General features: G+C 38.1%; 1 protein-coding gene across 6 annotated transcripts in view; it reads left to right on the forward strand.

The window, feature by feature from the left end:
* LOC125457487 (mucin-4-like) overlaps positions 1-23,583 on the forward strand; it is a 165,982-nt gene that overhangs the window by 89,736 nt on the left and 52,663 nt on the right. For all 6 annotated transcript variants that reach the window (XM_059651135.1, XM_059651134.1, XM_059651137.1 and 3 more), the window contains 11 exons: positions 2,804-3,058; positions 5,352-5,489; positions 7,435-7,557; positions 9,325-9,438; positions 9,669-9,782; positions 12,487-12,612; positions 16,992-17,125; positions 18,233-18,406; positions 20,794-20,979; positions 21,845-21,981; positions 22,228-22,349. In XM_059651135.1, coding sequence (XP_059507118.1) covers positions 2,804-3,058; positions 5,352-5,489; positions 7,435-7,557; positions 9,325-9,438; positions 9,669-9,782; positions 12,487-12,612; positions 16,992-17,125; positions 18,233-18,406; positions 20,794-20,979; positions 21,845-21,981; positions 22,228-22,349 — 1,623 coding nt within the window. The remainder of the gene's footprint in view (positions 1-2,803; positions 3,059-5,351; positions 5,490-7,434; positions 7,558-9,324; positions 9,439-9,668; positions 9,783-12,486; positions 12,613-16,991; positions 17,126-18,232; positions 18,407-20,793; positions 20,980-21,844; positions 21,982-22,227; positions 22,350-23,583) is intronic.

A 23,583-nucleotide genomic window follows, 5' to 3' on the forward strand; every position in this document is an offset into this window, starting at 1 on the left:
AAGTGGATACCACCATTCTCTTGGTGATGTCATTTCTGCAAAGCTGTTAAGTCTTGTTCCAAAAATGATGCAAGAACCTCAATGTAAAACCCTGAGATAATGTTCAATTTCATAGGGAAATTACAAATGGGTATGAGTGACTTGCATTATATTGTTGCTTGTGGCAGGAATGAGATGAGTGGTCTGGCAAGATCCATCTCACTCTGCACCAGTGCCTCTCAAGGAGGATGCTTTATCCTGTAGAGTGCTGAGCATCTTGAATGTTGTGGAAGCTTTAATGATCCAGGCAAGTGCAGTGTGTTCCATCCCAATCCTGACCTGTGCCTTGTTTGGTGGACAGTCTTTGGAAAGACAGGAGTGAATTAATTGTCACAGAATTCCTAGCCTTTGATTCACTCCTTCCAAGAGTAGAATTTTTATGTCCGATCCAATTCAGTTTTGGGTCAATGGTAAAGCCCAGCATGTTAATCATGGAGGATTCAATGATGGTGACACCATTAAATGTTAAAGGTCAACGATTAGATTCTCTCTTGTTGGAGATGGTCTTTGCCTGACACTAATGTGGCACAAATGTTACTTAGCACTTATCAGTCAAAGTGTGGTTGTTCTGGATGTTGTCTAGATCTTGCTCCATATGGAAATTGACTGCTTCAGTCAAGCATGGTACTGGACATTGTGTAATCATCAGTGACTGAGGGAGAGAAAGTCATTGATGAAGCATCTGAAGGTGGTTAGGCTTTGGGGACCACCCTGACGAATGCTGACAGAGGTATTTTTGCACTGAGCTGATTGACATCCAACAACCTCAATCATCTTTCTTTATGCTAGCATTGACTCCACCCACTGGAAAAATTACTTCCAGATCCCTATTGACTCCAGTTTTGCTAGATGACACACAGAGTTAAATACTGCCTTGATGTCAATGGCAGTCGTTCTCACCTCACCTTTGGATTTCAGATCTTTAGTTCATGTCTGGACCAACGTGGTAATGAGGACAGGAGACAGTAGCCCTGGTCAAATCTGAGCTGGCCATCTTTTGAAAACTGACATCCACATTGACAGCATTTCCATTAATTTGCTGATGGATAAAGAATATAACAGTTATAGATAGGTAGAATGAAAACATTTCCTTTAGGAACTCTGTAGCAATGCTCTAAGTTTATAATGATTGACTTCTATCAACTTAAAGAGTCATAGAATCATACAGAACAAAACAAACCCTTCAGTCCAACTCATCCATGCCAATCTGATCTACTTCCATTTGCCAATATTTGGCCCATATCTCTCTAAACCCTTCCTATTCATATACTCATCCAAATACCTTGTAAATGTAGTAATTGTACTAGCCTACACCACTTCCTCTGGCAGCTCATTCCATATACACCCAACCATCTGCATAAAAACATCATCCCTCAGGTTCTTTATAAATCTTTCCCCTTTCACCTTAAACCTATGCCCCTTAGTTTTGAATTTCCCCACCATGGGAAAATAAACCTTAACTATTCACCCTATCCATGCCCGTCAAGACTTTATAAACCTCCAATAGGGTCATTCTCCAGTGCTCCAGGAAAAACAGCCCCAGGCTATTCAGCCTCTCCCTATAGCTTCAACTCTCCAACCCTGGCAATATCTTTGTAAATCTTTTCTGCACCCTCTAAACATCCTTCCTAAAGAAGGCCAGAATTGTACATAGTATTCCAAAAGTGCCCTGAGCTATGTTCTGTACAGCCACAACATGACACCCAACTCCTATACTTAATGCTCTAAACCAATGAAGGCAAGCAGCATACCCCATGCCTTCCTCACTATCCTATCTACCTGCAACTCTACTTTCAAGGAATTATGCATCTTCACCCTAGGTCTTTTGTTCAGCAACATTCTCCAAGCCCCTGTCATTAATAATATAAATCCTGCCCTGGTTTGCCTTACCAAAATACAACATCTCTCATTTGTCTAAACTAAACTCCATCTGCCACTGCTTGGCCCATTGGCCCATCTGATCAAGGTCCTGCTGTTCTCCGAGATCTTCCTCTTCCCTGTCGATTACACCATGTAGTTTGGCACCTTCTACAATTTTACTGGCCATACTTCCTATGTTAATATCCAAACCATTTATATAAATGATGAAAAACAGTGGACCCAGAAACAATGCTTGTGGCACATTGCTGGTCACAGGCCACCAGTCTGAAAAGAAACCCTCTACCACAACCCCCCTGTCTCCTACCTTTAAGCCAATTTTGTATCTAATTGGCTAGATCCCCTAGATCCTATGTGATCTAATCTTACTAACAAGTTTACTGTGTGGAAACTTGTCAAACACTTTACTGAAGTCCATGTGGACAATGCCTGCTGCCTGCCTTCATCAATCTTCTTTATCACGTCTTCTAAAACCTCAGTGAAGTTAGTGAGACACAATTTCCCATGCACAACTTAAAACAAACATAAATTTCGCACCACAATGGATCCAAGAGGGGAACTACAATTATGAGAGCCATGATTGATGTTGATGAATTTAAATGAAAGAATGCACAGTTAAGAGTTGTTGGTAACTCTAATCCTTGAGAAGAAAGCAATTTAATAATTCAACTAGGCAGAAAGTTAATAGGAAAGCCTGGTATTTTTATTTGTTCTTTTAAATAAATTTTATACTTCTGAAGAAGTGATGCCTTGTAAAGTTAGATCTGTCACAGGGAAAATACAGATATTAAATGCACAGATCTTCACAATACATTATTTCTAATTATGGGATGGTTCTTCAATTTTATATCATAATCTTTGTTGCTTACCTTACATTTTGCTTTAGACCTTGGAGTCATCTCAGCAGAAAGCATCAAAAACACAAGTTTCACCTTGAAGTGGTCAGACAATACCTCTGAAATATGTGGAGGCTACAACATTGAGAAATCATCTGAAATTGGAGGTTTGCTCTGCATTCTCAACTTCCACAACAACACGTGCAGCTTATTCGGTCTCAGCCCAGGTCAAACCTACACAGTCAATGTTCACCTCATCAGCAAAACCAGTGCAATTCTGACAAGAACTTTGAATGTTACTACAGGTAAAATTGTCAAAATTGATGTAATGCAAGTTTAATATTTTCTGACCTAAGGGTTTGGAGCCCCAATTGCCATATAATGTGGAATTTGGGGCTATGATGTCAAGAAATAAGGTGACCTCAGTTACCCAGGGAAAAATCCAAGAACAAATCAGTGAGTTAATGTGAAAACCAAATGCACATATGTGGTCTTAAGGTGGCTTTCCATAACCATGATATGGATCTCTTTTAGTAAAGCACCAGCATGACAGCATCAATGAAGTAAAGCAATAATTGTTGGTCATGAAAATTCAGTTTTTACACCACTTTTAAGAACCACTTTATATTCCTCTAATTTAGGAAATAATACCTGAGAAACTAAAACACTACTTAGTGAAAAGTAACTGCAGTGCTTACTGCAAATCCAAAGTCTTGAGAGGTTGCACTTGAGCTTGAGTTTGTTTTGGAAATAATTATATATTTGGTAATTTGAGTATAAAATTATAAGTGCCATGCTGTTAGCCTTTAATGTATGACCTATTTTGCTTCATCTGGCTCCAGTTGTTGTAACAACAATCCCATTCCTACCAACTGAAATCCAAATCAACTCTCAAACATGTAGCAAAGGCTAATTATATTGATTCTGCAATAAGACATGACTAAGGATACTACTATAGCTCCATAAGCAATCATTAAAATTGCATCAAAATTGAAAATTCTAGAATTAATTGTCACTTAATCTTTTAAATAGTCAAATTTTTATTGAATCCAAGAATCAAAATCACTAACCATGTTCTTTAATCAATTAAAATATTGATATAATATTTTAGAGTGTCAAATGAAAATTAGCTAGTGGTGAAAAGTCATTGCTCATGTTCACCACAAGACATTTAAGAGCGGGAGACATGTAGTTCAAACAATATCCTGAAGCTACGCATTCTTATGCTGTAAATAATTAAGCTCTGTTGAACCCTCTTGAAAAAGTTATGAGTCATTCTGTACTGCTGTACAGAAACATTGATAGCTACAGGCTATAAAAAAAGCACAGTAAGACATTTTCTGAATGCTTTGTTAACCTTTCAGTTTATGAGCAATATATACTGCAAGAACAATTAAAAATTCATGAAGGTATGTGGGCAACTGCCTCCAAATTAAAATGTCAAAATTGACTTTTCATTACAAAATGCATCAGAAACCAGTTAGACAATTTGGCTTTTCAGTGGCTACAGACAATAATTCCGTTACTGCATCTTGATTTTTCTCTAATTCATTGTGGTTTGCAGTAGCATCACTCTGCAGCATTGATTGCTCTGTTTGTGAAAATCACTCTTACATTATTTCTCATTTAATCATTTGAACATGGGGTCTCTGCACTACTCCTGCAATTTAATTTAAATCCAAACAGATGTAATTGTTCAGTGTCCAAGCCCGAGTTTAGATATTAACTGAGGAAAACTTGCACGGCATCACATTAAATAAGGTAAAATCAAATGTCTAGAATTACTGACTATATACTTGCATTTACATTTTAGCACCTTTGTTTCATTCAACCAATCTAACATTGTTAATGTTGTCCTTCAGCTTGTGCGGGTTCTTCAGTTTGTACATCTCACATTGTAATTGCTCCAGTGTCAGTGGCCATACTTCAGCTGCCTCAGCCTAACTAGGATAATGACCTCCATAAATCTTTCTCTTTCTTTATTAAGCTGCTCCTTAGAGCCTACCTCTTTCACCAAGCTCTGACAGTATCTGCGGAGCGAAATTAGAGTTAATGTTTCAGGTCCAGTGACACATCTTTGGAATACCAAGTTCTGATGAAGAGTCAGTGGATCGGAAATGTTAACTCTGGTTTTTCTTCACAGATGTGCCACAACTGCTGAGTTTTTCCAGCAATTTTCAAATTCTACAACAGCGTGTTGTCTTCAGGATTCTGTGTCAGAAACATTTGTCAGGTTAGCAGTTAGGCAGAAAGACAGCTTCTATTAGATCCTCCTTCTCCATGTGTCACATACAGGGTCATTTCACATAATGCTTTGGTTCACATGGTGCTCCTGACAAGTGGAGGAGACAGGAGCAGCCAGGAGGGAAATGGGATCGTCGTTTGATTTTTACCTGCTGGTATTTACAAGCAGTTGGCAGAATAGCTGTGGTTGTGCTAGTAAGAGGAAGGAAATTCAGAGCATCCAGAATGTGGTCAGAATCTATGATTCACATACACAATGATTCATGCCTTCAGGAGGGGAGAATAACAAAAGAAAATTTATGGAGGTAAAAACTCAGTTACTAATGCGTTTAAAAATTGTAATATTAAACTTAGATGCAGATGAATGTAGCAATGGAGAAAATCGATGTGAACAGATCTGCATTGAACGTTGTAAGTTCGAAGATAGTCGAGGCTATGAATGCAGTTGTGAAAGAGGCTTCATATTAAGTTCAGACAATGAAACTTGTACAGGTAAGAGGAAGAAACAGCAAGAAATATCCTCTTTCTCCTTATTAGTGTTTCAATACAGTAGACAAATGAAAGGTTGCATGCTTTTACTGGTACCACATATTAAATTTACTACTAATACATCAATGATTACATTTCTACATTTGCGACATGGTTAAATTAGCAGGAGCCTTCATTGACACATTAAATTGAAATGAGGCCTTCACAAAAAAATTCAGGTTCAAATGATGATATATACTTGGTGCAATCAATCAAGGGACTACTTCACATATCTCAAAAGTGGCCTCAAATCTGACCAGACTTTAATACAGTCAGAGGGCATAGAAAGTATTCAGAGGTGATTAAGTAGTTGGTATCAAGTCCAACGGAAGGGACACCTGTCAAATGAACTGCCATTCTGACCAAGTTTCCCAAATTACACTAGTCCCACTTGCCTGCATTTGGTCCATATCCCTCTAAACCTTTCCTATTCACATACCTATCCAAATGTCTTTTAAATATTGTAACTGTACCTGCCCCCACCAGTGCCTGAAGCAGTTCTTCCACATATGAGCCACCGACTGTGTGAAAAAGTAGCCCCTCAGGTCCCTTTTAAATCTTTCGCCTCTTGCCTTAAAAATGTATCTTCTAGTTTTAAACTTCCCAACCCTAGGGAAATGACATTTGTGATTCACTTTATCTCTGCCCGTCATAATTTTTTAAACCTCTAAAGGTCACCCCCAACCTCTTATGCTCCAGTAAAAAAGTTCCAGCCTATTCAGACTCTCCTTCTCACGCAAACCTTCCAGTCCCAGCAATATTCTTTTAAATCATTTCTGGACCCTCTCCAATTTAATAATATACTTCTTACAGCATAGCAACCAGAACTAAACACAGTACTCCAAAAGTGGCCTCACCAACATCCTGTACAATCTCAACATGACATCCCAACTCCTATACTCAATGGTCTGAGCAATAATGCCAAGCATGCTAAATATCTTCTTAACTGCCCTGTCTACCTGAAACACAACTTTCAAAGAACAATGTATCTGAACTGCTGGGTCTCTCTGTTCAACAGCACCACCCAAAGCCTTACCATTAACTGTATAAGTCCTACCTTTGTTCGTTTTACCAAAATGCAATACCTCACATTTATCCAAATTAAACTCCACCTGCCTCTCCTCAACCCATTGGGCCAGTTGATCAAGATCCCTTTGTAATTTTAGATAACTTACATCATTGTCCATTGTACAACCAATTTTGGTGCCATCTGCAAACTTACTAAACATGCCTCCTATATTCTCATCCAAATTATTTATATAACTGACGAAAAGCAGTGAACCCAGCTCCAATCTGTGCGGAATTCCGCTGATCACAGGCCTCCAGTTGGAAAAATCATACTGTACCTCCACCGCCACCAAAGGTCTCCAGCCATCAAGTCAATTTTGTATCCAGTTGGCAAGCTGTCCCTGACTCCCATGTGATCTAACTTTTCTAACCAGTCTACCAAGCAGAACTTTATCAAAGGTTTCATGGATGTTCATGTAGACATAATCTAGTTTAATCTAATCTTCATTGTTTAGCAAAAACTAACCCTTTACTCATGGAGTCATGAATGGAGTCATAACTGTGGGCCCACCAGCAAATTATTCCATCCCTGTATTTTGATAAAATAAGGGACAACATTGAATGAGCAAATGAAGTTAATGATTCTGCTCAGTTCCCACATGATATTGAAAAGTGTTCAACAGAAATGCCTTTGATAATTACTGAAAAGAAAGGAAATTTACACGGCTTGTCAAGATAAATTGCTGTTTAAAGACAAGCTATCAGTCGCACAGTAAAACAATGGAATGATTCTTAGTGATTCTGAGATATTATACATTGTGTTGGATATGTCTCAGGAAAGTTTAAAAGATCTCTAATGTAAAAACACTTTCATCAATTTATTCTGTCTTTGTTATTGTAGCTCTTGATTCCTGCACACTAAATTGTACGAATGGAAAATGTTTCATTGACCCAGACTCCGAACAGCCTACATGTTACTGTGACGTTGGATACTTTTTAGATGAAACAGGCAGAATCTGCAATGGTGAGAAGATATTATTCAGTTTAATTATTTTATATGTGATGATAATTTGGTAATTCACATGCAATTTGCGTTAGAAAGTTCAAATTCCTTGGAACTCCACTCCACCTCTGGCTGTGCCACATTCCATTCAGGACGTTCAGCTGTTAATGTGGCCCAACACCATACTGTGGGGTAGACTGTTGGAAACATCAATGCAAACGTTAGGGAGATTTCTTGGGATGATGATATGAAATCGGTATTCAATATGTTTGGAATTTTGTTGTGCTTTATGTGGTTTAAAAGAAATGCTTTAAAAGATATATGAAGAACTGTCTAGAGTTCTGCCATATTACAAATACATGTACATCATATATCTTGAAATGCAGGAACTGTTTAGGAATAGTGAGAGTCACAAGTTAAACAAATTGAACATACATTTTATGAATATTATGTGTTAACATGACTTACTCATGATGGATGGTAAAAATAATCTCTAATTACATTAGAAACAACTCATGCCTTGTGTTTAAAACTAACAATAAAATGTATAGCTTAACTAAACTTTACTAAATAGACCCAAAACATTAAATGTACTTTAATTCATGACCATTTATCCCACTGAGACCAAATCAAGCAACTTCAGAACATGCATTTCCTTCCACAAGCATGATCTAGCTTTAAAACATGCAATCCATGCATAATTCTGAGATGCTTTAATCTCTGATATCAATACTTTTGCAACCATAGAATTCTACTTTAACCTAGAATAGCTTGGTACAGAAATCTCTAATCGATAGCAAACACACAGGTAGAAAGCTGTTGTAGTCCAGTTTGTAAATCAGCAAATACAGTGGTTAAGCAGTGAAAAGATCTAAATGAACTGTTCAAAGTAGCAAACATGGTCACCTTTGATTCAAATCTTGCTGTGGTATGGCAAATAAAGAGTCTACTGTTAGCTACATATGCTCCAGTCTATTTCATGCTTAAAATCGGAAATAGAAATGATGTGACACTCTTCACAAAGCAGCTGGATGGTGACTGAACAGGGCAAGTAGCTCTGGTTTGTATGATTAACAGCGTAATGATCGAGAAAGAAGCACAAATTAAAATGGGTAAATTCAAAATCAAAAGCTAGCTAAAAAAGAGAAATACATGATAAATGCAGGAAGATAAAAGATTAAGTAGGTATAAGGAATAGAATCCACACCTACAATAGTTCATTTTCAGTACCTGGGAGGTTGGTAGACAGTATTTAACACTTGAACTGGCTTGATTTAACTTTCTGTGGTGAGTTTACTTTGTGTTTATAATTCAAGCACAGTATCTTCACAATGCATTATTCTAAGGAAGGGTCACTGGACCCGAAGCATTAACTCTGATTTTTTTCTTCACAGATGCTGCCAGACCTGCTGAGCTTTTCCAGCAACTTCTGTTTTTGTTGTTCACAACATTTAATGGATTTCAATAAGCTGCTGTTAGTGCATGTAAATGATGGTCTATAACTATTAAACTTCGTTGTTTAGTCATATAAGTGATAGCAAGCCTGGTATGTGTCGTCATTATGTTAAAAGCAAATTTTGGGCCATTATGTTATAAGCAGAATCTTTTCAATTGACCTTTATGGAGCTGAGATTTGTTTGGATCATTTGTCCAATCAATTCAACTGGACTTGGTAAGCAAGTATGGTGTAAGTTGTGGGCACTGTGGATATTCTGTTTGCAAGTGAATTCTGTAATCACATTTTACCAATTGGTTGTTTCAATGTTTTAATTACTTTGTTTCTTCCAGATATTGATGAATGCTTAAGCCTACCATGTTGGAATGAAGCCACCTGTGAAGATTCTATAAATGCCTTTTCCTGTAACTGTTTGCCTGGCTATACTGGCCAACTCTGTGAACAAGGTGATTTATATATGTAATTTCAGTACATTACAATAGATATATAGGATATCACATTACTAATGAGGGAAGAAGGAGATTTAATTATCACATCATGTGAAGAGCAATTTAAATAAAGTAGTCTTAAACAGGATCTGATTTTTTTTCACAGAAAAAACCTCTCTCTGGCAAATCTACTACGAATTTGACATAATTTAAAAATTACTCTAATTTACTTTCTCTTCTAAATACAGTGATTAACAACTGTGCCAGCAAGCCATGCCAAAATAATGGATTCTGCCAGAACCGTATTAATGATTACCGTTGCTGGTGTCTTGATAATTGGGAAGGCAAAAACTGCAACACAGGTACAGTGTGGGAAATAGTTGGTTTAATTTGCATCTTGTTTAATAATTTAAGTAAATAAAATATGATAAATACATAATCCAATTGAATAAATGTGTGGACCTAAACTTCCGATAACAATGACAGAAGAATTTTCTGCTCTCACTGTGCTTACAATGCAAAATGGCAGTAACAACAGGCATCCACATGTCCACAGCTAAATGCTGAAAACATAAGTTCCAGTCAATGATGCCTTGTCTCTGCATAGGGAGCTGCTGTCATTATCACAGATCTACTGAATGTCAATGAACTTCAACTTTTTGCACATTATCTTCAGTCTTAATGCTACTTTAAAAGGCACTGAAAAATTGATTTTTATGAGATACTGAGCTGTTATCACATTACTAGGCATAATGGTTGAATGATTTTTCTAGCCCGAAAATTAATTTTTCGTATTACATTTAGAACTTTTTCCAGGAAAATTTTCCATAGTTAAAAGGGATTACATCTTATGTTAGTCAAATAATTATGTACAAGAAGAAAACAGAATAAGTTGGTATGACTGTGTAATATCTTGCATGATGACAAAGTATGTTAGAAAGGATATTTATGACAGAATCTTTTGACGCTCTCGGTGACAAGTGCTATGTTGAGGCATATGGCAGAATCAGATGAGATTCCAGTGAGGCAGTGCTCGATGTCAGGAGAAGCTCACTGGATCTTTTATGATTTCACCAAGTGGCAAGCTGGTTTCTTGCTCACAAGCGTGAGCTGCCAGTTAGGGGAATTAAACCTCAATAATTCTATCTATTAATTTTTAGCTTCCTCTTTTACCAAATGTGCCAAACAAGCTAGGCATCAATTTTCATCATTAAAATCAAAATGGATACCTGCTGACTTCAGCTCATTATTTTCTCTGAACGGCCTTCAGGTTGGATGCTGGGCATCAACATCTAAGAGCACGCTCCATGCGTATCAGCCACATGCACACCATTTTGAGAACCATTGGCAATCAATTTGTTCCCAGCCTCTAAGAATGCTCAGAAAGCTCTAAGTCTCTGAGAAAGCTCATCATGGGACTCAGCCAAGCCCAGGGAATCAAGGACAGCTTTTGATATCAGTCTAGGGGCTTAGACATGGTCAGAGTTGGGATGTTCCCCACATGAGGAGTAAGGAGCAAGTTGGTCATCCCACCACCCTTCTTGACATTTCCTATCCTTTTGTAAGCAGTTTTTCTTTAGTAATGAGAGAAAAGCAGGTATTAAGGGAGATGAAAGTGGGTGGCAGAGCTGTTACTTTTGGTGCAGATGGGTAGGTGTCCCAAGAGGGTGAGATGGTAGCACAGAGGGCAAGTAGAGTTAGTGGTATTGAAGTTGGGGTGGTTGACAGTGATAGAGGGAAGATGTTTCAGATGCAGAGCATGGAACTTGGTAAGAAGTGGGTTTAGTAGCAGAGAGAGATGGAGGTGAGGTACTGGAGATGGTATTGTTGCACTTATCCTGGCAGAGTGAAGGTGGTCATTGACCTTCTTTCTACATTCCTGGATATGCTTGCAGTTAGTTTAAACTACTTTAACCCTATGGCAACTTTAGACTACACTGACATGGTCTGATGCCAATGTGGACTTTCTCCTAGCCCAGGACTGCACCGTGGTGACTAAGGCCCCTTTGGGGCACCACATTTTTCTTGTCTATGAAGACTGTGGAAAATATCATGAATTATGCAGATTGGCTCTGGACTGCTTACAATAGGCTTTTAAACATGGCATAGGTCTCAAGATCACTGGGCATTTCCAGGAAATATCAGCAATGGTGAATTGTTCTGCTAGTAGTGCATGGTCAGGTGGGCTGGAATCAGATGAGATGTTTGCAATGGGATGGGGTAGATAATTAATGAGATAAATTTGGTAAGATTTGATGAGAAAACACACTAGACTTAACAACAATAAAACCCCCAAAACACTCAATTTAACTGGCATGTAGTCAAAATAAGTTTCAGTCATTGTAGCCAATATAATAGACACGTAGAATTTTAAACCTCACATTTTTACTGTGGGAAGCGAGAAAAGGGAATTGGATTTCATTCCAAAGAACCGATGAGAAACGAAAAGTAATATTGGCTGAGGAAATGATGACCTGTTGGAATTATCACTGGGCTACTAATCTAAAAGCTCAAGTAATGTTCTGAGGGACCCATGTTCAAATCTTGCCATGGTGGAATTTGAATTCAATATAAAACCATTGTTAGGAAAAACCCATCTGGCTCACTAATGTCCTTTAGGGAAGGTAACAGCTCCCCTTGCCTGGTCTGATCTAAATGTGCATCCAGACCCAGAGCAATGTGATTGATTAATTGTACTTCGAACAGTAAATACTGATCTAGTCAACAACACCCATATACTGTAAATGGTACTTCTAAAATAAAAAAAATTGGCACAAACTAATGTGTTGTTTGGAGCGATCTAAAGATCAGAAGGAAATAGTACATTGAGAAATAGGTCACTTCAAAGCTAAAACACCTTGTCAAAAATATTAATTATTCCTCATTGCATTGACGTGTTGGCATCCTTATTCCGTAAATTATCAATTGCTATTAAAAATCTAACAATACATATGAATTATTACAAAATACAAATAAAATATTATATTGACTGTCGTTATTAAATAGATTGATACATAGAGAATTAGTTTGATATATTGCAAACATATTTTTTTTTCTATTGACCAGATGTTGATGAGTGTTCACATGGCTTACACAGATGTGATCAGAGTGCTGGAATATGTAACAATGTATTTGGATCCTACACATGTTCTTGCAAAGAAGGATATGAAGGTGATGGCTTCATTTGTAAAGGTACAGAAATACATGCTGACTAAAATGATTTTATTAAACATCAATGTGGAAAACTGTTGAAATAATACCGATATTCAGAAACACAAAGAAACAGTCAAGCGACAACTCTGGCCAGTTCCTTAATATCTATCATTGGGAAAATGTTTGGGTCTATCACAGAAGTCGTAATAACAGAACATTAAGAAATACATAATATCAAGCAGAATCAGCTCAGCCTATAAAGGAGAAATCATGTCTGACAAATTTATTTGAGTTATTTGAAAAGGTAACAAGTGGGATAGATAATGCAGAACCAATAAATCTATTATATTTGGATTTTCAGAAGATGTTTCACAAATTACTGGACATAAGGGTACTTAATAAATTAACAGCCTCTAGAGTCAGGAATGGTGTTATTGTGAATAGAGGATTGGCTAACTGACAGAAGACAGAATTGGGATAAAGAGCTATTTTTTGGGTGGCAACCTGTAACTAGTGAGTGTCATAGAGATCTGTGCTGGGCCACAATTCTTTATAAAATATATTAATGATGATGGAAGTGAATCTACAATTGCCCAGTTTGCACACGACACAAAAATGTAAAGGCAAATGGTGAAATTAATAAAGTCAGAGGGCTGTAGATAGGTGGAGTCAGTGGACAAAAACTTGCCAGATGGAATATAAGATGGGAAAATTCAAGACTATGCATTTCAGCAGGAAGGATAGAAAGACAAATGTCATTTGAATGAGGAAAGTATGCAGAAAGCCACAGAACAAAAGGATTTTGGGACTCTTATGCATGAACCACAAAAGCTGGCTTTGAAAATTCATTGGGAAATTGAGAAAGCACATGGAATACTGGCTTTTATTTCAAAGGGAATGGAGAATAGAAGTAGAGTGATTTTGCTAAAACTATGCAAGGCACCCACCAGACCATAGCTGGAATAATGTGAACCGTTTTGGTTCACTCATCTTTGAAAAGATATGCTAGCATTAGAGGCAGAACAGAGAAGGTTTACTATGTTAATTCTGGTTATGGAGGGATTTCAAATGAGGGAAGATTGAGTAGGTTGGGAGAGTTCTTGTGGCACAGTGATAGCGTCCCTACTCATTAGATTAGATTCCCTACAGTGTGGAAACAGGCCCTTCGGCCCAACAAGTCCACACCGCCCCTTGAAGCATCCGACCCAGATCCGTCCCCCTATAATCCACACACCCCTAAACACTACGGGCAATTTAGCACGGCCAATCCACCTAACCTGCACATCTTTGGACTGTGGGAGGAAACCGGAGCACCCGGAGGAAACCCACGCAGACACGGGGAGAATGTGCAAACTCCACACAGTTGCCCAAGGCGGGAATCAAACCCGGATCCCTGATGCCGTGAGGCTGCAGTGCTAACCACTGAGCCACTGTGCTTGCTAACCACTGAGCCACCGTGCTTGCTAATCACTGAGCCACCGTACTTCCGGACCAAGATTAAAGTCCCACCTACTTCCGTGGTGGGTCATAACATCGCTGAATAGATTGCTGATAAAAATACCTGAATAAGTTGGTCTAATATTCATTGTAGTCTAGAAGAATGTGAAGAGGCCTTATTGAAATAGATCAGGTACTTAGGGGCTTTAATAGAGTGGAGGTTGAAAGGTTGTTTCCCATTGTTGGAGAATCCAGGACCAGAGGGAATAATCTGAGTAAGGAGTCAACCATTTAAAACATTGCTCTTTGTCCTTTGTCCTTCACTGCCGCATACGTTTGCTGCACAAAGGTAAGAGTACCAGTACTTCACATTGTTCCTCAGGTAGTTCTTTCTTGTGTATTTTTGCTCAAGTTTATATTGTGCAAGCCACATTTCTTGAGATTCACTTTGAAAAAGCCATCAAACCTAAATTCTGTCCTGCCGTTCAGGTGGCATCCAAGATTACATTGTGAGTACTTGATTGCATTGGTAATTTTATCTTCAATATTGGATACTTCATGTCCACAGTAACCAAGCTGGGCTCTCAACAGTGCTTCAATTCCAGACAGTTCTGATTTTTTTGAAGTACCTCAGTGTTGGGCATTGTTACCTTCTATTTGATGCCCATGACGTTCCAAAGGATTTTCATGTGGAATTGGTCCAACTGCTTAGTGTGTTTGGAGAATGTCGTCTATTTCTTACAGAAATAAGAGAGATTATGTAATGTATAAAGCTGCTATGAAAACTATCAGTTGTGTAAATGAATAAATACTGACCTTGCTTGGGCAGTTTTATCGCCCATTTCATTGTCAATGCAAACTCTTCTAGATGTTATAATTCTGAGATAGGTGAAGTTATCTACAAGGTGTGCCATTAACAGTTCCAGCATCTCGTTATGGTCAGGATTTGTTGGTGATTGGAGGAAAATCGCCTTATGTTGATAATTAGCCATGACAACCAATCACTTTTTAAAAACAGTTCATGAACCTTTTAAGGCCAACCTCACAGTGTGACACAAGAGCACAATTATTGACAAACAACAGTTTGTTTCATCATTTCTCAGTTGAGAATTTCAGTCACTTCAGGTTGAGGAGCTTGCCTATGAAGGATGTATCTTCCATCAACATTTCCATCTAATGGCTTGGAAAACATGGTAGCCAAGAGTATGCTGAACAGCACAGAGGCCACGACAGACCTTTGTTTCACACCAATTTTTACATCCAAGATTGTCAGAGTATTCACCACAGTCAGTGGCTCTGGCTATAACTCCATCGCAAAAATACCATATCAGATTTGAGGCTCTATCAAGGCATCCACAAGGTCTCAACTGACTTTATCAAAACCTGTGTCAGTTCAACAATTGTGCAATAGGATTCTAGCTGTGGTTTGGCATTTCTCGTGTAATTGCTAAATGATAACTTTACAAGTTCTTCCGCATTACCTGAACCCTTTTTAGCTTTCTGGCGGTTATATTGTCATGTAGCTCAACTTGTTGAATGAAACTTTTGCTAGAGGCTTACCAGCTATGAAGCAGCAAAATTCTTCTGGTTATCACACACTATTTGTTGTCCTTTCCCTTTGGACAAGCGAACAATTGTGCCACACTTGATCCCCATAGGAATCTCACATTCTGGGGTATAGTTGTCAGCTAGTTGCTTAGTTGGTGCCCTCAGATGTATAAGCTTCTCCTGGAATCTCATCTAAGCCTACAGCTTTCCTTGAGATTCAGGATATGGTGACTTGTTAAAATCTTCAAAATGGAGTTTGCTGTTCAGGTTTTCACATTTGTGGCAGGCTAGATGCATGTCTATAGCTGCCCACTTGCAGTGGACGGACTGCTTTCATTGATATCTTGCCTGTCCATCAGGGACATTTCTCATTGGCACCAAGAACATGTGAGAAGCTGTGCAGGAAAGAAACACGCATGATCCGCTGAACATTAAAAATATTCATGTCAGATGATAAGCTTTTTAACTTTTTAATCTCTTTGGCTTGCTCCACTATCCCTCTTATATCTGTAATGATTGTAATGTGGTCAGCCAGGTGGACCTCACAGGATATGAGTTCCCTGATTGGGACTGTTAATTTTGTCCAATCAGGGAGCCCAGCCTGACTGATAATAAGCAGGAGTGCCACATATTCTGTTCACTCTGAGAGCTGGCTCTGAGGGAGCTGAATCAGTGTCAAGGACTTTTCAATATTTAAAGAAGGGATGGCTTGCTGTTGGGACACCAGCTTCTGTGGAGTCATTTTCTTTGTAGCAAGTTCTTTCTGCTCTGCTCGGGTGGTTACGAAGCAATTTCTTTGTTGCCCAGCCACTCTCCAAATGCTGCATTATTCTCTTGTAGCAATTTTTGTATTTAATTCCAGTACACACATATTTTGCAAATAAAATTTACTGTGTTTTAAACAAAACTAGCTGGCTTGCTTACAGGGAAAAGTTTAAAAAAAACAAAATTGAAGGATAGATGTGACAGAATGGGTAGTTGCCCGTTGTAAAATGTACTTGAATTTTGATGCATTGAAATCAATAATTAGCCTTGGCCTTTTAACTAAATGCCACATTCTCCTGATTTTACACACAAGTATCATATGTTCTTTTTTCCTGTTTTTACAATTCATTAATATTAATCATGAAGGGTTCAAATCGGTGTTAAAAAGATAGAAAAGGAATGCCAGGTGGTGTAGCTTTTACTCCAGATTTACCCAGGAAATACCCTTAAATAACACTTTATATACTGGTGTGAGCCTTTGAATTATTTTTTGACATATAGGTTTTTAGCTATTATGTAGCATTCACTCCACATACTTTAACATCAGTAGTTACATGGGTACAAACTAAAAATACGGTCAAGTCATCAGCTTATTCTTTGGAAATAAACATTAACTCTGTTGGATTACAAATGATGCAAGTGTGCTAATTATGTTTTTCTTTCCTTAGAGAAACGACTATTTAACTATGGACTAGATTTTGGAGATGTGAAACTTGTCGGGGAAAGTCAAGATTTCAACTCTCCAGTTATTAACATTCCACAGGGTTTTCCCTTTGATGATGCATTTTACTACAAATTATATGTATGTCAAATATTCTCCTTTCTCAAAATTTGTCTTAGTATAAAGCCTTCCTTAGTTCATTTCAGCACAAACTGTTCCTTAAATCTTAGCCCCCAGCAGCATCGTTGAAGGCAGAGGAGTGCATAAAATCAATGCAGCTGTCAGCGCACCATCTCCCTGTATAAACCCTTACCTTTTCCCCATCTTATGGGTGGGCAGGCTTTCTGATTATGCCCTGTAGTCCTGGTGAAGTTTGAATTCAATTCCAAATCTGGAATTAAAAATTGCCTAATGACGGGCATATGACGATTGTCATAAAAAGACAGCTGGTTCACTCATGTCCTTTATGAGGGAAATCTGCCTTCATTTACTGGCTCTGGCCTACTTATGACCCCAGATCTATAGCAATGTGGTTAATTCTTAACTTCCTTCAGTGCAAGGGATGGGAAATAAATACTGGCCTAGCCAGAAATGCCCACATTCCGTGAAAGAATAAAGAAAAAATTCAAGAAGTTCACCACAGTATAATTGCTATTTCCTATGGAATATATTTTAATGATTTATTTCAGAGCTAAAATATGAAATAAGCATGACCTTCCCATAACAGCATTTCTTAATATGAATTGAGTGAAACAGATGAGGAAGAGCCAGTTTCAATCTGTTACAGTCACTTGGGTGTTTGAAATCCAGGTGGTACTTTTTGTTGTTTGTTACTTTTCTCAAGTTAGGAGGATGAAAATATCAGCAAATGCTCCTATTTAAGGGGTTTGCCAATCATCTAAGCTGATAATCTAAATAGGCACAAATGAAATGTGGATTGGTCCCCACATTTTTACTTAATGGGAATTTAACCCACTAGCACTCATTGTTTGAACTGAACCACGGTTAGCGCACATTATTCCATAAAGGATATATGCAGTTAGGAAATATAATAAAAATACAGAATATTTTTTCTTGCTTTGGGTATGCCATTTCATTGATAATAACATTAGTAGAGCTCTGAGAATGAATGTAAATAGCACAATAATTCACATTAGAAATACCATTTATTTAACGCAGTCGTATAATGTTATCCTATCGATTAACAATTAATTGTAATAACCAATGTAATAAAATACCTTTATACAGTTTTCAGATAATGGACTGATTACATTTCAAAGAAACAACGATTATCTGCAGTATATGTACTCAACTCCATTCTGGGCATTCAGCAAGTACTCTTATTTGCAAACTCCACCAATGATTGCTGTTTTTTGGGATGATGCTGACCTGACAAGAGGATTAGGGTCCATTTACTATCAGGTACTGAGGATCAGATGTCATCTTTTAATCAGTCATGTATTCTGAGAGGATTTTCCCCTTGTGTGAGAGTCTAAGACCAGGGACCATAGTCTCAGAATCACGGGGTGTTAGTTCAAGGCTAAGATGAGGAGGAATTTCTTCCCTCAGATGATTGAGTCTTTAGAACTCTTTGCCACAGAGAACAGGTAGGACAGAATCCTTGTGTGTATTAAATGTTGAGATAGATTCCTGCTCAGTTGGAAATCAAGATTATAAGAAAAACACAGGAAAGTGGACATTAGGAAGATCAGATCAAGCATGATCCTGTTGAATGGAAGGCAGACTCGAGGGGCCGTACAGCTGACTCCTGTTTCTGTTTGTGGTATGGTAATAATTTACTGGGCTAGTCTTTCAGAGGTCCAGGTGAATGCACGCAGGTTCAAATCCCACCACAGCAACAAGATTAAATTCAAAATTAATAAATCTGGCCTATTAGGTTAGTCTCATTTAAGGTGGCCCTTGACTATCATCATTGAATCTGATAACAGTCCATCTGAGCTTCTGAAATGACCAAGCATGTCACTCAGTTCAATGCAATTAAAATGGGCAACAAGTGCTGGTCTTGCCGGTGCAAGCTTATAGTGAAAAATAAAAGTTCATAGTATAGGTTTATGTAGTGGCATGGTAGAAGGTTGACTGGCCAATAGAAAGGACAGAGTGTTTAGTTGGTGAGATGTAAACAGCTGTGTGACACAAGAATCAGTGCTGGGATCTCAATTCATTACAATGTATATCAATGACTTGGATGAAGGGACAAGAAGGTATAGTTGTCAATTTGCCAATGACACAGAGATAGACAGGAAAGGAAATTGTGAAGATGACACAAGGAGGAGACAAAGGGATATAAATAGGTTAAGTGAGTAGACAAAAATTGGGAAAAATGGAATATAAAGTTGCAAAATGTAAAATTCTCCATTTTGTCAGGAAAAATAAAAAAGAAATGTATTATCTCATTGATGAAAGATTGCAGAGCTCTGAGATGCAAAAGGATTTGTGTGCCCTCATGCACATATTGCAAAGTATGCAGATACAGCAAGTAATTAGGAAAGCTAACAAAATGTTACCATTTATCACAAGGGACACTGGAGGCAGAAGTGGGGAGGTTACGGGTTAGTCTTACACAGCACTGCTGGGGCAACGTCTGGAGTACTGTATATAATGTTGGCACTTTATTTAAGGAAGGAAGTAAATGCTTTAGAAGTAAGTCAGAGGACATTTACCAGACTAATACCTGGAATGGCCAGGTTATTCTCTAAGGAAAGACTTGTATCCTCGAGTGCCAAAGAGTAAAAACAGTGGCTTGATTAAAACGTGTACAGTCCTAAGAACTGTTGACAGGTTCTAGGAGGTTTCCTCTTCTGAAAGAATCTAGAAACATGCGTCACTGTTTAAAAATAAGTTGTCACTAATTTAAAACGGCTGTGGCAAAAACTTTCCTTTCAGAAGTGATGAGTCTTTTGAACTGTCTTCCTGACTAATCAGTGGAAAATAATTTTTGAATAATTTTTAAGGCATTGGTGTATGGGTTATTGATAAGCAAGGGGATGTAAGGTTATCAAGGGTAGGCAATGACCAACTCCAAAAAGAGAGAATCTAACCATCCCCCCTCTGTGACATTCAGTGGTATTACCATCACCAAACCCTCCACTAGGAGGATTGCCATTGATCAGAAATTGAACTATACTGGCTATATAAAGTCTATGGCTATAAGAGCATGTCAGATGCTCAGAGTCCTGTAGTAGGTAACTTGACTCCTGACACCCAAAGCCTATCCAACATGTACAACACACAAGTAAAGAATGTGATGGAAATCTCTCCACTTGCCTGGATGAGTGCAGCTCCAATAATATTCAAGGATTCAACCATTAACACTCAATAGCAGTCAAGTGTACCATCCAGAAGATGCACTGAAGAATCTCACCAAGATTTCTTCAACAGTATCTTTTGAACTCGCCTCCACTACTGTCTGGAAGGAAACAGACAGCAGACACATGAATTCCCACAACCCGCAAATTCCCCTCCAAGCCACTCACTCTCTTGACTTGGAAATATATCACAGTTTGTTCACTGTCACTGGGTTAAGATCTGGAACTCCCTCCTGATCTGTATTATGGGTACACCTCCTCCAAGTAAGGCTTCAGGAAGGCAACCCGCTACCACCTTCTCAAGGTCAACCAGGGATGGGCAATAAATGCCGGCACAGCCAGAGGTGCCCACATTCCATGACAGAGTATATTTTAAAAAATCCGGTTTTACAAAGCTAACCACACAGCATAGTTTGAGCTAATGCAAAAGATGAACCAAAATCAGAATCTTTTAAAAATGAGTTTTCTTTTCATTCATTTCAGGTGTATGATTTCAAAAACGAAACTGATGTTTACAGTCAAACTTTTCAGAGTCAGCTTCAGGAACATGTCAACGAGTACTATGGGTCAGAACTGAACATGACAAGCTTCTCACCTAAATGGGCACTCAAGGTCACCTGGGAAAATGTTCTTCCATACAATGGCTATCAAAACACAGACCCTGATGGTGTATGTATCGATTAACGTTAGATATTATGCCATGTCCACAATTCCAACATATTTAATCTGGCTACCACTTACCGTTGTTTACAGTATTCAAATAATTCTGAAAATATCCCGTAGAGAGTATATTTTCAATGCCAAAGGAAAAATTAATTTTCTAATTAATTATAAATTTAGTTTTTTTTTGAAAAATTGAGCATGCATAATTAGATGCAATATATTTTGGTCATTGTAAGCTAAAGTCGTAGGTTTGTGGTTTAAAACTGTATCATTCATTCATCTTTTTCATGATGCAATCAGTTTTGTGTACACAATAAATAATTCCCAAAACTCCATGGTTGGTACGGGGTAGCAGTTAGAGACATGATGTGTTTATTACCTTCATGCAAGCCCTGTTATATTAGGTATTCAAGACTGGCATGGGCAAAAAGCTTTGTAATCTACTGACACTTTTTGGAGTGATCAATATAGTGGGTACACACTCAGTCTGCACTGGAAATGTACCATTCAACATATTAGTAAGGAAGCTTAGCAGGGAAATTAAGGGTGAGGGGATAATTTCTGTATCAGTTCGCCCGTCTGTGCAATTAGTTCCCAACACTATAGACAGCAGCAAATGCCCAACTCCACAATAAAGCTGAACTACTGTGCACCCTCATTGATCATCATTCCTACCGCTCCTCCAAACCACTCACCACATCCTCCCCACCTTATAATGGTATGATTTAGATCCACAATTCAAAGTGTTTGTATACAGTCTGACCAAAGACAAATGAAAACTTATTTCTCAAGGACTCCTCAGTTTTTTGTTTCTTTGTGATTCCCTTCATTACTTTAATGGAACAACAAACATGGCCATTTTGTTTTTCAGACCAATACTTACCAGGCAGTCCTAACAACTGATGGCATCTTTTCCTTCTGTTTAATTCAATTCAAAGATGGTGGAATGAACTGGAAATATGACATAAGGCCTTACTACAGAAACTATGCTCTCATGGGCTATTACAGGTATTTATAACTTATAGGCTGCGCTGTACGTTAAAACAGACTTCCAATAGTTGGATTATTGTAAATATTGTTATTACCATCCACAAACAAATGATCTTAACTTGTATTGAAGAGGTCATTTCAGTTTTACTTAAGCAACTTTCGCTTTTCTGTTCCTCTCCTATATTTATTTAATGCGCCATTCTTGAATTACACTTTAATTGACTGTATTATAAATTAATGCACTTCCATTCTTTCCAATTGTAGTGGATCGCTGCGATCTTACCTTAATTCAGACATGAATCTAGTCTTCAATGACCCTCACACCAGATTTAACGTACCACCTGAAAAGATCTATCACCCAGATATGTACCCTGGGTTTAAAACAGGTTGGCCTTCTTTAACTCTTTTTAAGTATAGTTTTGATTTAAAGGTTACATTCAAGCGATCTTATCTTAATAAAACAAAGTAAATTAAAATCCAGAAATACCTTTAAAATAGTCACTACATTTCAAATGTCTCAGGAAGGTTTTCAAATTCCCATTTTTTAAAAAATGTATTGAATAAACTTTTATTTAATATAGTTTGCATGGTTAAACTGGTTGCTTGATTAAAGAAATAAAATCTCAACTTTCCCTTCGCTGAAAGGATTGATTCGTGTCAATGCCAGTTCCACACCACAGTCAACTTCACAGAATTTTTCTCATCATTGATTTTTCAAGTGTAATGCTGGACAATAAGTATTAGCAAGCTACCTGAAATGTATAATCCCAAAACTGTCCTCGCCTATATCCATCTATACAGGAGAGGCAATGCTGAATTAGTAACTCAGAAACCCAGGTAATGTTCTGGGTTCAAATCTTACCACAGCAGAGAGTAAAATTTGAATTCAATAAAGATCTGGAAATAGAAGTCTAATTATCTAATTATTGATTGTCATAAAAGCCCATCTCCTTCACTAAAATTCTTGAAGAAGAAAACTGCTGTCCTTACTTGGTTTGATGTGTACGTGACTCCAGAACCATAACAATATGATTGAGTCCTAACTGCCTCCTGATATGGCCTTGAAAGCCTCGTTATGGAGACAATGTCCTGTTTTCAAATTGAGAATACCCTCTATGCTATACGATACTATCATCATGCTAGATGATGATAGAATTACAACAAATCTAGAAGCTCCAGATTGGGCGTCCATGAACCCCTGTGGGTATCCGCTGTAGTAGAATTGTACTCCCAATGCAATCTGTAACCACATGGCGCAACATACGGGTGACCCTACCGTTAAGCAAAAACAAGAAGGCAGATTACTACCTGAATGGCTATAAGTTAGGAGAGGGGAGTGTGCAGTGGGTGTCCTTGTGCACCAGTTGCTGAATGTAAGCATGTAGGTGCAGCAGGTGGTAAAGAAGGCAAATGATATGTTGGCCTTCATTGTGACAGGTTTTGAATACAGGAGCAGGGATATGTTGTTGCAGTTGTACAGGGCTTTGGTGAGGCCACACCTAGAATATTGTGAGTAGTTGTGGTCTCCTTTATTGAGGACGGTTGCACTTGCTCACGAGGAGTGCAGCGAAGGTTGACCAGGCTGATTCCAAGGGTGGCGGGTGTGATATATGAGGAGGA

The sequence above is a fragment of the Stegostoma tigrinum genome, chromosome 14 (genome assembly GCF_030684315.1).
Source record: "Stegostoma tigrinum isolate sSteTig4 chromosome 14, sSteTig4.hap1, whole genome shotgun sequence".
NCBI lineage: Eukaryota > Metazoa > Chordata > Chondrichthyes > Orectolobiformes > Stegostomatidae > Stegostoma > Stegostoma tigrinum.